This window comes from Hippopotamus amphibius, chromosome 8, assembly GCF_030028045.1.
Source record: "Hippopotamus amphibius kiboko isolate mHipAmp2 chromosome 8, mHipAmp2.hap2, whole genome shotgun sequence".
Taxonomy (NCBI): Eukaryota; Metazoa; Chordata; class Mammalia; order Artiodactyla; family Hippopotamidae; genus Hippopotamus; species Hippopotamus amphibius.
The window spans coordinates 8,140,520-8,155,441 of NC_080193.1; the positions used below are offsets into that span (position 1 = coordinate 8,140,520).

General features: G+C 47.2%; 1 protein-coding gene across 7 annotated transcripts in view; it reads right to left on the reverse strand.

Moving 5' to 3' along the window:
• Positions 1-1,405: 1,405 nt before the first annotated feature.
• Positions 1,406-14,922, reverse strand: part of KIAA1671 (KIAA1671 ortholog) — a 186,227-nt gene continuing 172,710 nt past the window's right edge. For all 7 annotated transcript variants that reach the window (XM_057745207.1, XM_057745209.1, XM_057745211.1 and 4 more), the window contains 5 exons: positions 12,639-12,813; positions 11,750-11,874; positions 9,557-9,699; positions 3,469-3,551; positions 1,406-2,236 (listed from right to left, as the gene is read on the reverse strand). In XM_057745207.1, coding sequence (XP_057601190.1) covers positions 3,473-3,551; positions 9,557-9,699; positions 11,750-11,874; positions 12,639-12,813 — 522 coding nt within the window. In that variant the 3' untranslated portion in view covers positions 1,406-2,236; positions 3,469-3,472. The remainder of the gene's footprint in view (positions 2,237-3,468; positions 3,552-9,556; positions 9,700-11,749; positions 11,875-12,638; positions 12,814-14,922) is intronic.

The following is a 14,922-nucleotide window of genomic DNA, read 5'->3' on the forward strand; positions in this document are numbered from 1 at the left end:
AGACAGCAGCTGAGAAAAGAAACCAGCGTCAAAACACATTAGGAGCGTCTTTTAAAGAGGACCTATTGACCTGGAAGGATACTACATCAAACTTGAAACAAAACATGAACTGGATCTTCAAAGAATAAGAACGAAGAAGCAACTGAAGCGGTTCCTGAAAGGATTAAATCCCCAAATGGCCAGAGAGAACGGACTGAGCACAGACTCTGGGAATGAAGAGAATACTATGATGAAGCAGGACCAAGCCTCCAGACACAGGTGCATGAGATTTCCAGATGCACAAGGCTGCCCAGGCGACAGGCTCCAACAACTGCCCACCCAGTAGCCAAAGCTCAGCCAACAGGAGTCAGGGAGGGAGGGGCCCCCTACCACCTTGGTCACTGTCCGTGGTGCTGACCCACAGCCCCTTTCCAGCCCAGGTATTTGTCTTAACCTGCACACAGGATTGGTCTCCATCCTGCCAGCCCCAAGAGAGGGAAGAGGTGGTGAAGGGAGATAAGGGTGGAAGAAGAGCTGAGGAGACAAACAGAGACTTGAGGAGGGGTGGCCAAGGAGAAGGGAGGCGTGTTTTGACACCATTTGCAAAGAATGGGTTTAGCAGGAGAGACTTTCACCTTCTGGGAAGTCCACTGCTGAGCAAAGATCCATTAGGAAGCTCAGCCCCAGTGCCCCTCAGCAATCACAGGCTGCCCTGTGAACTGCCCAAGTATCTTTCTCACAGATGGGCATCTCCCGGGCAAGGTTGGCACAAAGTTTATGGCAACTCCATACATGGTGGGGGCCAGCCATCTCTGGGATGATTGCTGGAGCCCTGGGCTTAAGATTGGTGGAGGAGGCTGGTGTGGAGGATTTCCAAAAAAAAAGGACAGAGTACACAGTGACTAGAGACCCCAGAGGTCTAGGAGATTCCTAGGAATGAGCTTAGAGTTGGCAAGAAAAAAGAGGCAAGGCAAGCCTACACTTGGTCACCTAGTGTCCAGCACATCTGTCCAGAATCCCTGGATTGGTGGGGGTGGGGGTGGGGCCCTCCAGAGAAGGCCTTTCAGCAAGACCCTTCCTTCCTGCATTTGGACCTAGTAAAAGCACCTGGTCAGGTAGAATTGCGGGGAGGTTGGGTAGAAAGAAGAGGTGAGAAGAAACAAAAAGGACCCCTCGTTCATCGTTTGTCCTGAGTCCAACTGGGAATCATCCTTTCATGCCAGCAGCTCAGGTCGTGTTCTGAAAAGGACTTTGGAGAAAAAGTCTCTCGGGGCAGGTCTGATGTTTGGGAGGAAAAGGCACTGCCATTTGGGCTGCAGTTTTGTGAACCCTTGAGGCCAAGGGACAAAGGTCACCCTACAGAAATCAGAGCTCGAATGAAAAGGACCCAGGAAAATGTACACCAGGGTGACAATTAGAATTTTTAAAAAGCTTGGGGTAGGGATAAGATAACCTGAGATGATCAGATACTTCAAGCAAACCATTCACACGCCTCTCCTCCCGCTCTTCAACGTAAAAACATATATACATCTCAAATTTCAAAGAAAGCTGGCTGGATTATTGCTTTTTTGCCTTCTAAAGCAAACAAAACATGACGTACAATGGAAGAGGCCAGCTCTGCACACAGCCCCACTGGGAGGATAAACACAGCTGAAAGAACGAGGGTGGGTGTGTTTCAAGGTTGGAACTGCTGATTCTTCGAGAGGGGGACGGAATTTGTCAGAGGAGCAAACAAAGTCCCCAACCCGGTGGTACTGCTGGGACCACGGTTACAGCAGGAAATGAATGGTTTCATCTTCCTTGGAAATGTCCTTTGGAAAAAGACCAGCCCTGGAGTGGTGGGGGGAAGAGGCGCTTTCATGACTCAGAGCCCAGGGGAGACGGTCCGGACTTACAACTATGTTCCCGGAGCTGCTGCAGGGGTCTAAAGTGTGTAGAAATGCACATCTTTACGTAAAAAAAAAAAACAAACAGAAAACAAAAAAACAAAACCACCAGCATGGACATTTCTGGGCTGCCTGGCTTCTTTCCCAGCCTGAAGCGCTGTCTGGGGAGACGGTGCACGTGCTTGTAGAGGGTGAGCCTTCCTGCCCCATCCATCCCGGAGAGCCAGCCGGGGGGCGGGCACTGGGCAGCCTTCTCCACCCGACTGACCAGAAGGGCCCAGGCGTGTGCGGGAAGCGACGGCAGCAGCGGGACCTCGTCTTCGGGTTCTGACAGTTAAGGCTTGTTCATTAGACGTGGCAGTGCCCCCCATCTGGAGAGGAAGGGACAGTCCTGGTGTCAGCATGGGGAACATGAGGCCCCATTTCTCTCCATCATCGAGCCCTGAAAGCTTTTCTGGTGCTCCCCAAGATGGCCACCCCCACAAGCTACAGGCCAGGAAAGCTGACTTTTTTTTTTTTTCAGGGGTGGGATGAGGAAGCTGGGGGCGGCCGGATACAATGGAATGAACGTGAAATTTAGGGTCAGGTCAGGGTGCCAGCGTCCGTGTCCTCAAATGGATCCCTGGAAGCTTAACTGAGATATCATATATGCAGCACTGAAGACCAAAGAGACACAGGATCGCATCTCTTATCCAGATTTACTGGGGAGTTTAGAAATTTTGAGTTTATTATATACATATATATAGACATATATAAGCATACATGCATATATGTAAGTATTATGTAACATGTAATACATATATACATTGCCCAACACCCCTATAATTAAGCACATAATATGCCTGCAGTATAATGTATGCATATTCATATAAAATGGGGGAAAGAGAGTCTAAGTAGCGTTTTATCCAAGCAGGTCAGGTTTTGTCACTACATGCGGGATGGAAATGCTCTGTTCTGCCAGCATTCTGGATTTCGGGTTTGTGGAGGAGGGGTGGTGGGGTGGGGTTGCCTCTGAGCTGCTCAGAGCAGAGCTGACTCTGACGCAGCAAGAGCCGTGTGTTTCTCCCCCAGGGACTTCCGGTCCATTCTCAGGGAGCCCTTGGGACTGCTCGGCGGCACGGGCGCTGCTACCCCATTTTACAGATGGGCAAACTGAAGTTCAAGAAGTTAAATCATTTGGGGCCCACACCAGGGCATAGCCAATCATTCGATTTTTAATTTTTTTTTCAAATTAATTTTTAATTATGCAGGTTGTATAGGAATTTAGAAATTGGGGAGATTTCAGATTAAGCTGATCTCTGACGTCCTGCCCATTCATTTTATAAAGGGGGACTAAGATGCAGTAAGAAGGGCTGGCCAAGGGCATGAGACCAGAGTCCATGCCCCTTCCACCTACCCTAGGCCGTCCAGCTGTGTTGTTTTCCCTAAGAAGAAGCAGATCACTGTCACCCTCTTTAGAACCCAGAACACCCTGGTCCATATTTTCCCTTCCCTTTCCCAGGGTACAGCATCCCAAGCCTCTGACCCTTTGCCTCCCAGCCCAAGTTCCCTGCTCCTCGGACTGCAGGCTCTGTCCGGGTCTCCCCTCCAGAGCCCCCCTTACCTGCTCAAGCTTGATTCTCATACAGGCTTTGCCTCTTCTTGGATTTCAGCTCCTTAAGCCACTGAGGGGAGGGCTCTTCTGATCTGAAACCACAAAGGCAGTGGGAGTCAAGTGTGAGCCTGACCCAGGGCTGCCTGTGGGCAGGGCTGTGTGGGTCCCAGTTCTCGCACTGCTGTGCCAAGGTAGGGGCTGAGCCATGCTTGCAAGTGGGAAAGATGCCTATGTCAATGTGATTGAAACGGGAATTAACCAAAGCACCCCCAAGTGGGGAAGATTAAATAAATCATGAGTACATCCATTCTGTGAAATAACCTGCATCAGAAAGTCATGCTTATGTAAAGTTACTTCCATTCATCCATCTGTCACCCAAATATCCATCCATCTTTCCATCTCTCTATCCAGGTAAATGCCTACAAGGGTTAATTCTGTGTGTCAGCTTGGCTGAGCCACAGTACCCAGCTGTTTGGTCAAACATTATACTAGATGCTTCTCTGAAGGTATTTTATTTTTTTTAGATGAGATTAACATTTAAACCAGTTGTTTCTGAATAAAGCAGATTACCCTCCATAACATGGGTGGGCCTCACCCAATCAGTTGAAGGCCTTAATTGAAAAAGACCAACCTCCCCAAAAGAAGAGGGAATTCTGCCTTTGGGACTTGAGCTGCAACATCAGCTCCTCCCCAGGTCTCCAGCCTGCCTGTCTACCCTGCAGGGTTTGGACTTGTCAGCTTTCACAATCGTGAAAGCCATTTCCTTAAAATAAATCCTTCTCTCTTGCTCTCTTGTTCTCTCTCTCTCTCTCCGCCCGTGTACACATCCTATTGGTTATGTTTCTTTGGAGAACCCTGAGTAATGCAATGCCTGTAAGACAAAGAAAGATTGATCAATCGATCGATTGATCTTATTTTTACCGAATAATAACAATAATTGTTTTGGGGAGATATAATTTGTTTTAACTTTTTTTAAAATTGAAGAACACACATCCAGAAAGCACCCAGATCACAGGTGCACAGATCAATAACTTTTCTCAAAGGGAATGCATTTGAGTCATTACCATCTGAAGGTAACATTTTCGAGTGTTTTATTTTTTACTTTCTTCATTATGTATTTTTCTCTGTTCTCAGAATGGCTTGTAATGAGAACACATCATTTTAACAAAAACAATGAAGTAAACAAAAACATTTGAAACTTTTTTAAATAAAAAAAAAATTCATACTTATGAAGACTAATGGCCATGGAAGAATCGTCACATGAAACATGTGACTGGAACAGAAGCTATGTATATTGTACGTTGTAATCTTGACTACACTTAAAAAGAATGGAAGGGTCACAAATCAAGCCTTAGTAAATTTAAGAAAATTGAAATCGTATCAAGCATCTTTTCTGACCACAATGCTATCATATTAGAAATCAATTACAGGAAAAAACTGTAAAAAAGCACAAACACACAGAGGCTAAACAATACGCTACTAAATAACCAAGAGATCACTGAAGAAATCAAAGAGGAAATCAAAAAATACCTAGAGACAAATGACAATGAAAACACAACGATTCAAAACCTATCGGATGCAGCAAAAGCAGTTCTAAGAGGGAAGTTTACAGCAATACAATCCTACCTCAAGACACAAGAAAAATCCCAAATAAACAATCTAACCTTACACCTAAAGAAACTAGAGAAAGAACAAACAAAACCCAAAGTTAGTAGATGGAGAGAAATCATAAAGATCAGAGCAGAAATAAATGAAATAGAAACAAAGAAAACAATAGCAAAAATCAATAAAACTAAAGCCTGGTTCGTTGAGAAGATAAATAAAATTGATAAACCTCTAGCAAGACTCATCAAGAAAAAGAGGGAGAGGACTCCAATAAAATTAGAAATGAAACAGAAGTTACAACAGACACTGAAGAAATAAAAAGCACCATAAGAGACTACTACAAGCAACTATATGCCAATAAAATGGACAACCTGGATGAAATGGACAGATTCTTAGAAAGGTATAACCTTCCAAGACTGAATCAGGAAGAAATAGAAAATATGAACAGACCAACCACAAGTAATGAAATTGCAAGTGTGATTAAAAATCTTCCAACAAACAAAAGTCCGGGACCAGATGGATTCACAGGTGAATTTTATCAAACATTTAGAAAAGAGCTAATACCCAATCTTCTCAAACTCTTCCAAAAACCTGCAGAGGAAGGAACACTCCCAAACTCATTCTTTGAGGCCACCATCACCCTGATACCAAAACCAGACAAAGATACTACAAAAAAAGAAAATTACAGACCAGTATCACTGATGAATTTAGATGCAAAAATCCTCAACAAAATACTAACCAACAGAATCCAACAACACATTAAAAGGATCAAGTGGGGTTTATCCCTGGAATGCAAGGATTCTTCAATATATGCAAATCAATCACCGTGATACACCATATTAACAAGTTGAAGGATAAAAACCACATGATCATCTCAATAGATGCAGAAAAAGCTTTTGACAAAATTCAACACCCATTTATGATAAAAACTCTCCAGAAGGTTGGCATAGAGGGAACCTACCTCAGCATAATAAAGGCCATATACGATAAACCCACAACAAACATCATTCTCAATGGTGAAAAACTGGAAGCATTCCCTCTAAGATCAGGAACAAGACAGGGATGTCCACTCTTGCCACTACTACGCAACATAGTTTTGGAAGTCCTTGCCAAGGCAATCAGAGAAGAAAAAGCAATAAAAGGAATCCAATTTGGAAAAGAAGAAGTAAAACTGTCAGTGTTCGTAGATGACATGATACTATACATAGAAAATCCTAAAGATGCCACCAGAAAACTACTTGAGCTAAGCAATGAATTTGGTAAAGTTGCAGGATACAAAATTAACACACAGAAATCTCTTGCATTTCTATACACTAACAATGAAAGATCAGAAAGAGAAATTAAGGAATCAATTGCATTCACCATTGCAACAAAAAGAATAAAATACCTAGGAATAAACCTAACCAAGCAGGTAAAAGACCTGTACTCAGAAAACTATAAGACACTCATGAAAGAAATCAAAGAAGACACAAACAGATGGAGGGACATACCATGTTCTTGGATTGGAAGAATCAACATTGTGAAAATGACTATACTACCCAAAGCAATTTACAGATTCAACGCAATCCCTATCAAATTACCAATGGCATTTTTCACAGAACTAGAACAAGAAGTTTTACGATTTGTATGGAAATGCAAAAGACCCCGAATAGCCAAAGCAATCTTGAGAAGGAAAGACAGAGTTGGTGGAATCAGGCTTCCTGACTTCAGGCTATACTACAAGGCTTACAGTGATCAAGACAGTATGGTACTGGCACAAAAACAGAAATATAGATCAATGGAACAGGATAGAAAGCCCAGAGATAAACTATGGTCAACTAATCTATGACAAAGGAGGCAAGGATATACAATGGAGAAAAGGCAGCCTCTTCAATACGTGGTGCTGGGAAAATTGGTCAGCTACATGTAAAAGAATGAAATTAGAACACTCCCTAACACCATACACAAAAATAAACTCAAAATGGATTAAAGACCTAAATGTAAGGCCAGACACTATAAAACTCCTAGAGGAAAACATAGGAAGAACACTCTTCGACATAAATCAGAGCGAGATCTTTTTTGATCCACCCCCTAGAGTAATGGAAATGAAAACAAAAATAAATAAGTGGGATCTAATGAAACTTCAAAGCTTCTGCACAGCAAAGGAAACTATAAGCAAGATGAAAAGACAACCCTCAGAATGGGAGAAAATACTTGCAAACAAATCAACAGACAAAGGACTAATCTCCAAAATATATAAACAGTTCATCCAGCTCAATATCAAAAAAACAAACAACCCGATCAAAAAATGGGCAGAAGACCTAAATAGGCACTTCTCCAAAGAAGACATACGGATGGCCAAGAGGCACATGAAAAGCTGCTCAACATCACTAATTATTAGACAAATGCAAATCAAAACGACAATGAGGTATCACCTCACACCAGTTAGAATGGGCATCATCAGAAACTCTACAAACAGTAAAAGCTGGAGAGGGTGTGGAGAAAAGGGAACGCTCTTGCATTGCTGGTGGGAATGTAAATTGATACAGCCACTGTGGAGAACAGTATGGAGGTTCCTGGAAAAACTAAAAACAGAACTACCATATGACCAAGCAATCCCACGGCTGGGCATATACCCAGAGAACACCATAATTCAAAAAGACACATGCACTCCAATGTTCACTGCAGCACTATTTACAATAGCCAGGACAGGGAAGCAACCTAAATGTCCATCAACAGATGAATGGATAAAGATGTGGTACATACATACAATGGAATATTACTCAGCTGTAAAAAGCAATGAAACTGGGACATTTTTAGAGACATGGATGGACCTGGAGACTGTCATACACAGTGAAGTGAGTCAGAAAGAGAAAAACAAATACCGTATATTAACACATATATGCGGACTATAGAAAAATGGTACAAATCAATCGGTTTGCAAGGCAGAAATAGAGACACAGATGTAGAGAACGAACATATGGACATTAAGTGGGGAAAGTGGGGAGGATTGGGGGGAAATGAATTGGGAGATTGGGATACCAAATTGTACACTCTAAATATATGCAGTTTATTGTATGTTAACTGTATCTCAATAAAAGTTCTCAAAAAAAAAAAAAAGATGTGGTACATATATACAATGGAACATTACTCAGCTGTAAAAATGAACGAAATTGGGACCTTTGTAGAGACATGGATGGACCTAGAGACTGTCACACAGAGTGAAGTGCGTCAGAAAGAAAAAAACAAATATCCTATATTAACACGTATATGCAGAATATAGAAAAATGGTACAAATCAACTGGCTTGCAAGGCAGAAATAGAGACACAGATGTAGAGAACAAACATATGGACACCAAGTGGGGAAAGTGGGGTTGGGGGGGGTTTGGGGGAATGAATTGGGAGATAGAGATTGCCATATATGCATTACTAATAAGAAAAAAAATATCAAATTGTACACTTTAAATATATGCAGTTTATTGTATGTCAACTGCATCTCAATAAAAGTTCTTAAAAAAAAAAAAGAAGAAAAAGAATGGAAGGAGGAAGGCCCAGACATCACTATGGTAGTCTTTGGAGGGGCAACGGGTGCCAGATCACGGGTGATTTTCTTTCCTGCTTTACATTCGCTTCGTATTTTCTAGGTGAGCATGTACTGCTTTTATAATCAAACACACGTACACACAAGACCTGACTTCTGTTGATCTCAAAGAAAGCTCCTGACCCCATGGTCCTGGAGGGCTCAGGGACACCGCTGACCTGCCTAGGGGTGGGGTGGGGGTCTGCGAGGAAGGAGAGGTCCCCTGGGCAGACAGGGGTCTGAGTACCCCAAGCAAGGCTTGTCTGATGGTGGAGGCTCAAGACCAGGCCTCCTGGTCTGGGGGCCTGTCCAGCCTTGGAGAAACACAGGCACCCTCAGCTGACTCCAGAGCAAGTCTTGTGTCCCCAGAGCAAGCAAGGCCCCATCTCTGCCTCAGCCTTGTCTCTCTCTCTCATTCTCTTGTCCCCCTGCTTCCCACAGCCCACTCTGTGCTGTAATAACATGCACTGCCCACAGCGCCCAGTTCTACCAGGCCCCCGGGCCTTTGCACGTGCTGTGACTTCAGCCACCTCTTTTGTTTGTCATGACCCAGCTCGGGCATCCCCTTCTCTTGGAAGCCTTTTCCACACCTTTCCTCCTCAAGTCTCAGTTCTGAACCCTTCTTCTGCCTTCCTCTGTCACCAGGGGCAGACAAAAAGGCAGACAGCATGTGTTTTTGACTTCGCAGGTTACAGGGTGTGGGCGTCAGTGTGTCAAGTCTGCAGTTGCATCATGAAAGCAGCCGCAGACGATCCTTAAATCACGGCGGTGTGCCAATAAAACTTTACCTACAAACACAGACAGTGGGCTGAAACGGACCTGTGGCCTACAGCTGGCCAAGCCCCGCCCTGTCATAGCTCTTACATGACAATAACGGTCTCACGAACAATCCCTCACTTTTACGTGTTAGCCGTGTGTTCGCCAGATGCTCACCTCTCGTCCTTCTCCGTGCTGGAGGGCAGCACACGACTGCCCAGCGCGCCGGGCTGGGAGGGGGACTTGGGGGTCTTGGGCTGGGGGGCCCAGCCGGGGGTCTCGCCGGGACTGTCCGCCTCTGGCCTTTTGTGCAGCTGAGCCTGGGGAGAGAGGACAGGGGTGGAGTCTGAAACCTGCCCTCGGTCTGGGCAAGAGTCCCAACCTACGATACTGTCCCTGCATGGCAACAGCGGGGCTCGCAGCAGCTGGACGGACCCAGGCAGCAGACTCGGGGGCGGCGGAGATGCTGCCTGACCACGGAGGCCAAGAAAAATCGCAGCTCAGGCGTGTAGTCCCAGAGGCCACCCCTGACCCCTGGGCTCAAAAGACCGTCAAAACCCCACACCATCCCATCATCTTTGGCTGAAAAGCCATGGGTGGCGTCCTCATCTCAGGGCACTCCGATCGCCTTCAGTTTCCCGAGGACCGCGAGATGGAGACAGGAGATGTATCTTTAAGCTCTTTGCTCCTGTGACTATGAGTAAGTGAGGCTTCTAACGGATTCGCACAGGGAAAAGGCAGGGTGGATTCCCACCATGTTTGGAGGGCACGTAGGGCAACGGGGTGACTTGGAATGCGGTGCCCAGAACTCCTTTGGGGGCCCCGGGGGTGTGATGGTGGCAGGTGGCATCGGTCTCCGAGGCAGCGCGGGCCCAGCCCCCAGCAGTCACGGCATCACCATCGTGGCCCTGGCAGCGTCTGTGCACTGGGCATCCATCGTCTGGGCTCTACCAAGTGGAAGTTACGTGACACACGTTTCTGGGGTGGAGACTGGCTTTCTCTGTTTTACAGAGGAGTAGCCTACAGGTCAAAGGTCGAGGATCTGGCCCAAAGTCATATGATTTTCAATAACTGGGGTTCGCTCTAGGTCTGCCCAATTCTAACTTCAGGGCTCTTTTGACAAAAAGTCCGGCAGCCTCCTCAGGGCCTCTGCCCCGTCCTGTAAGCAGGGCCTTTCTCTGCCTCCTGTGTTAGGCTGCCCTGTAAGATAGCCTTTGTTCCATTGCTTCAGAAAAGAAGTCAGAAAACCTCTGGCCCAGGACAGTGGCTGCAAGACATGCATGTGTTGAAGTTCTGTAAAATCAACGGCAGAGGCGAGTGTGCGTCCGCTGTTTATCGACTTTTTATTCTTGCCAGAGGTGACATGAAAAGCGAAGCTGCCGTCTACTGAAGGAGTGGCAAGTTCACGGCCCTCCGGACAGGAGGCTCCTTGGCCACGTGGAGTGTCGGGCTGAGAAATTCCGCAAACAACCCAGACTTCTTTGTCTTCATTTCTTCTTTAATAAAATGGGAGTAAAGAGCTACCTTTCTTAGGGCTGCTGGGGGCATAACGCGAGTTTGCAAGCACATGGTTCCTGGCCCAGAACAGGGGATAAAAGAGGCCTCTCCCTCGCCTGCATTAAGTACTGCTGTCTGCCAGGACTGTGTGAGATGCTCGGTGGAGCGGAGGGGGTGCGGAGGGTGGGCAAGGAGACAGCCCAGCCCTCCCTCCAGATTCCACAATGCAGTTGGGAACGCAGTGTCATTTAAGACAGCTTCATGTGGTTCCAATGCTGACTTCCCACATCCTTTGGAATCAAAATCATCATTTGATGTGCCTCCCACCCCTAGCACACCTGATTTCTCAAAGACAGAAGGCTGGGCTGGTTCACTCCTGTTTCCCCGACATCCAGCATGGGGCCCGATGCCTAAGGTGGACTTTTAACCCCCTTTACAGATGAGCACATGGAGGCTTAGCTGGAAGACTAAACTGAGCAGCAGGTGTGGGGGCTGCAGAAAGATAGGAAGTGGAGATTCAGTAACACAGGGTCAGTCATTGGAGAAATCCAAGCAAATCAGCAGTATTGTTCACAGCACTGGGCCAAGGCCAACGTCCTGGTCTTGATGATGTACCACGGTCATGGGAGGCGTTAGCACTGGGGGAAGCTGGGTGAGGAGGGATGCACGGAAACTCTCTTCATACTAGTTTTGCAACTTCTCATGCATCTTCAGCTGTTTCAAATATTAGAGAGGGAAGAAGAAAGGAAGGGAGGAAGAGAGGGATGCAAGGAGGGAGAGAGGGGAGGAAGGAGGGAGGCGAAACATAAGAAACAGGAGCCTGTCCGTTTTGCTGCCACAACTGAGCGTAGCTCAGGGCATGAGCTCTGGTACCTTCAGTGCTGCCGGGTCCATGCCTGGAAACACGGGCATCCTCTGGGGTCGGCTGATGGGCGTCCTCTCAGCTCTGGGTGTCTTCTCCTCCTCATCTGACTCCTCCTTCCTGGGGGATTTCTCTTCTGTTGCAAAGAAAAGGGTACTGAAGTCACTGGCAGCCACCATTCTGAGATTTTGCTTCTTAAAACTCTTCCATGGCTCTCCACCTGCGGATCAAGGCTAACTTCTTAGCAAGGAATCACATCTCTCCAGAACTGACCCTGCCCTTCCAGCATGATTTCTGCTATTCCTGGCTTGGGCAACACTGAACCGCTTAGAGAGGCCACTGTCCCTGCTCCCCCCCACACAGACCCCTCCCCACAGAATGTTCTTTCCACACCTCAGCTTCTTTGATCCTGTTGATATTTCCATCTGGAGTACCCTTCCCTGGCTAATTCCTATCTGTTCCTTAAGATTCAGCTCAGGCTTTGACATGGAATACAGCCAAAGAAGTCCTCAGAGGAAAATGTATAGCCTTAAATAATTTATTAGAAACCCAAAAAGACTGATAATAAGTGAACTGATCTTTCAACTTGAGAATCTAGAAAAAGACCAGCAAACAAACCTGAAGAGAGGATAAGGGTACATTTAATAAGGACAACAGCAGAAATAGTGAAATCCTATTAAATTGTGTCTCAGTCCCTTGCAACTGTGGAGCCCCAATTAATATATCATCCTCAAAAAATTTTTTACCTGGTTTCTAATAAGCTCGGTGTAAGGAGAAATCAGTTTCCTATGTTACCGTGTTCTAATATACTGCAGTCTTCAAAGTCAGGAAGCTGTTCCCAGGGTGAGCTAAATCCTTCCCACCCTCCACCGCGCTACCTGTGGAGGGGAGGGGGCATACCTGTGGAGTCCTTGAACATCCACATGCTGTCGGCCTCCTCCTCCAAAGCAGACCTGCTCCCCGACTCACTGACTTGGCTGCGCCGGAGGGAGTGGGAGATGGGAGCCCGGCGGCGGCTCTTCTTGCTGAGCTGCACCCGGGTCTTTAGGGCACTTGAGTCGAGGACTGAGGTTTGCTGTGGGAGCGGCAGGGAAGAAGAGGGAAAAAAAGCACGGGAAACATTAAATCGGGGCACCACCCAAGGGAGGTGTGCGTAGCTGTGTTGATACAGGACGCTATTTAGGTGGTACGTGGGCCAGTATTTCCACATTTCAGTAGGAACCTAACACTCTCAGCCTACTTTCTCTGCGAAATATAGCAGGTCGGCTGATTCTACGAATCAAATGAACCTTGAGTGCCCCACACAGTGCCTGGCACACAGTAGGCACATGACGGACATGCCTTTCCCCTTCTGATGACATTGTCTGCGCAGGTAAGCTAGAACAGTACGTAACTCAATATATGTTTGTTTGCTGAATGAATAACTGAGCACGTCATCTAACTAAATCCTTACAACAACCTTATTCCACAAAGGTCCTTGAGCTGAGAGGTTCTCACTGTGGTCCTTCCTCTACCCACAACAATTCAGGGTGCAGGTGGGAGCCGGGGGAGCAACCTACTAAGTACCAGGCATTCGTTTTCAAGCATCACACTCTGAGCAGAGGTGGGTGGAGGGTCAGGGATCGTTTCCAACATCACCACCTTTTGTGCTGAAAGGGCCGGGGGATGGACCACCTGGGTGGGCCCAGCAAGGAGGTGGGGGCAGCCATGGCTCAGTGATCTCCCAGGAGATGGTGGTGAAGAGCTCGGAGCTTGGGGCTCAAATCCCACTCAGTTCAAATCTTAGCTGTGTGACCCCAAGCAGGCGACTTACCCTCTCTAAGCTTGGGTGTCCCTCTTTGTAAAAGCGGAATAATAGTATCCCCTTGCTAGCGTGCTTGAGAGCATTCGGGGAACCCAGGCATAGAAAGCCCTGGTTCCAGCAAGGGGTTTCTCTCTCCCTGGCCAGCTCACGTCCCAGCATGAAACGTTGATTCTTCCTCTCAGGTCCACTTTGGGGAAATTCTATCACCCAGGGCTTTTAAGTTAGCAATGATGAGCTAGCTAATTGCAGTGACTCATTTCCCAGAGTTGGTAAGTGACAGGCACCCCAGTGGGGGCGGGAGAGGGAAGCTGATATCTGCAAAGCTATTTCCCAAACCGGCCACGATGCTGTCCAGTGGGGGGGAGGGGGGACCTGTGTGGGGCCGGCGGAAGTGGGGGAGAGATGGAAATCAGAGAGGATCGCCCTTCCCCAAGAGGAGGGCATACGCCTTCCCCAAGAGGAGGGCACACATCTTCGGTCGTCACTAAATACAGCTGGTTTCTCAGACTCAGGGAGAGTGGGAGCGGGCCACCGCAGCACAGGGGATGGCTCGAGGGGGACGTGGTTCCGTGTCCCCAGGGCCACCCTCGCAGCCTTAGGCTGGTGCAGAAGCTGATTCCTTAGTGCCTCGCCTCCCCTTTCGGCCTCCAAACACTGCCTGTGGGAGACCTCAGGGTTAAATAATCAGCTGCACCTGTGCTTAGGGACACTGGCATTTCAGTCACTCTGTGGCCACTTCTGTTCCCTAATCTGCAAAAATGCGGGACTTCCCTTGTGGCATGGTGGTTAGGATTCGGCGCTGTCACTGCCGTGGCCCGGGGTTCCATTCCTGGTCAGGGAACTGAGATCCCGCAAACGGCAGTGCAGCCAAAATAATTCTTTTTCGAATTTTTAAAAAATAGTGTCGTCTCTGGTTATTTGAAAGGATAATTAAAAAGAAAACAAAAACAAAAGCAAAAACATGGGGCAGGGATTTTGCCTCTTGGTCTTCGCGCTCTAGACAGTAAATCTCAAGAGCTACCCTACAGCACAGGGACAGCGCATGAGCACGTGAGCTGCAGCAGTGCTTGGGACACAGCTGGAGCTCAACAAATGTTTGTCGAACGAATAACTGAACACATGGCCTAACTAAATCCTGACCACGTGCACCCTGCTCAGGTTTATATAGTGCGGCGCCCCAGTGGAGGCTGAATTTGTGCCTTTCCCCATCTCTGCCCTTATCTAGAGATGCCAGCGAGAGACCCTGGCCGTACTTAGGAAAGAGAATCCCCTCTGAGGCCCTCAAGGAAGCCCCACCCCCAGCAGTGACAGTCCTTCTCTGGGGGCATCTGTGTAGCCATCTCTAAGGGTGTGAAGCTGAGGCTTTACCGTGGAAAGAGG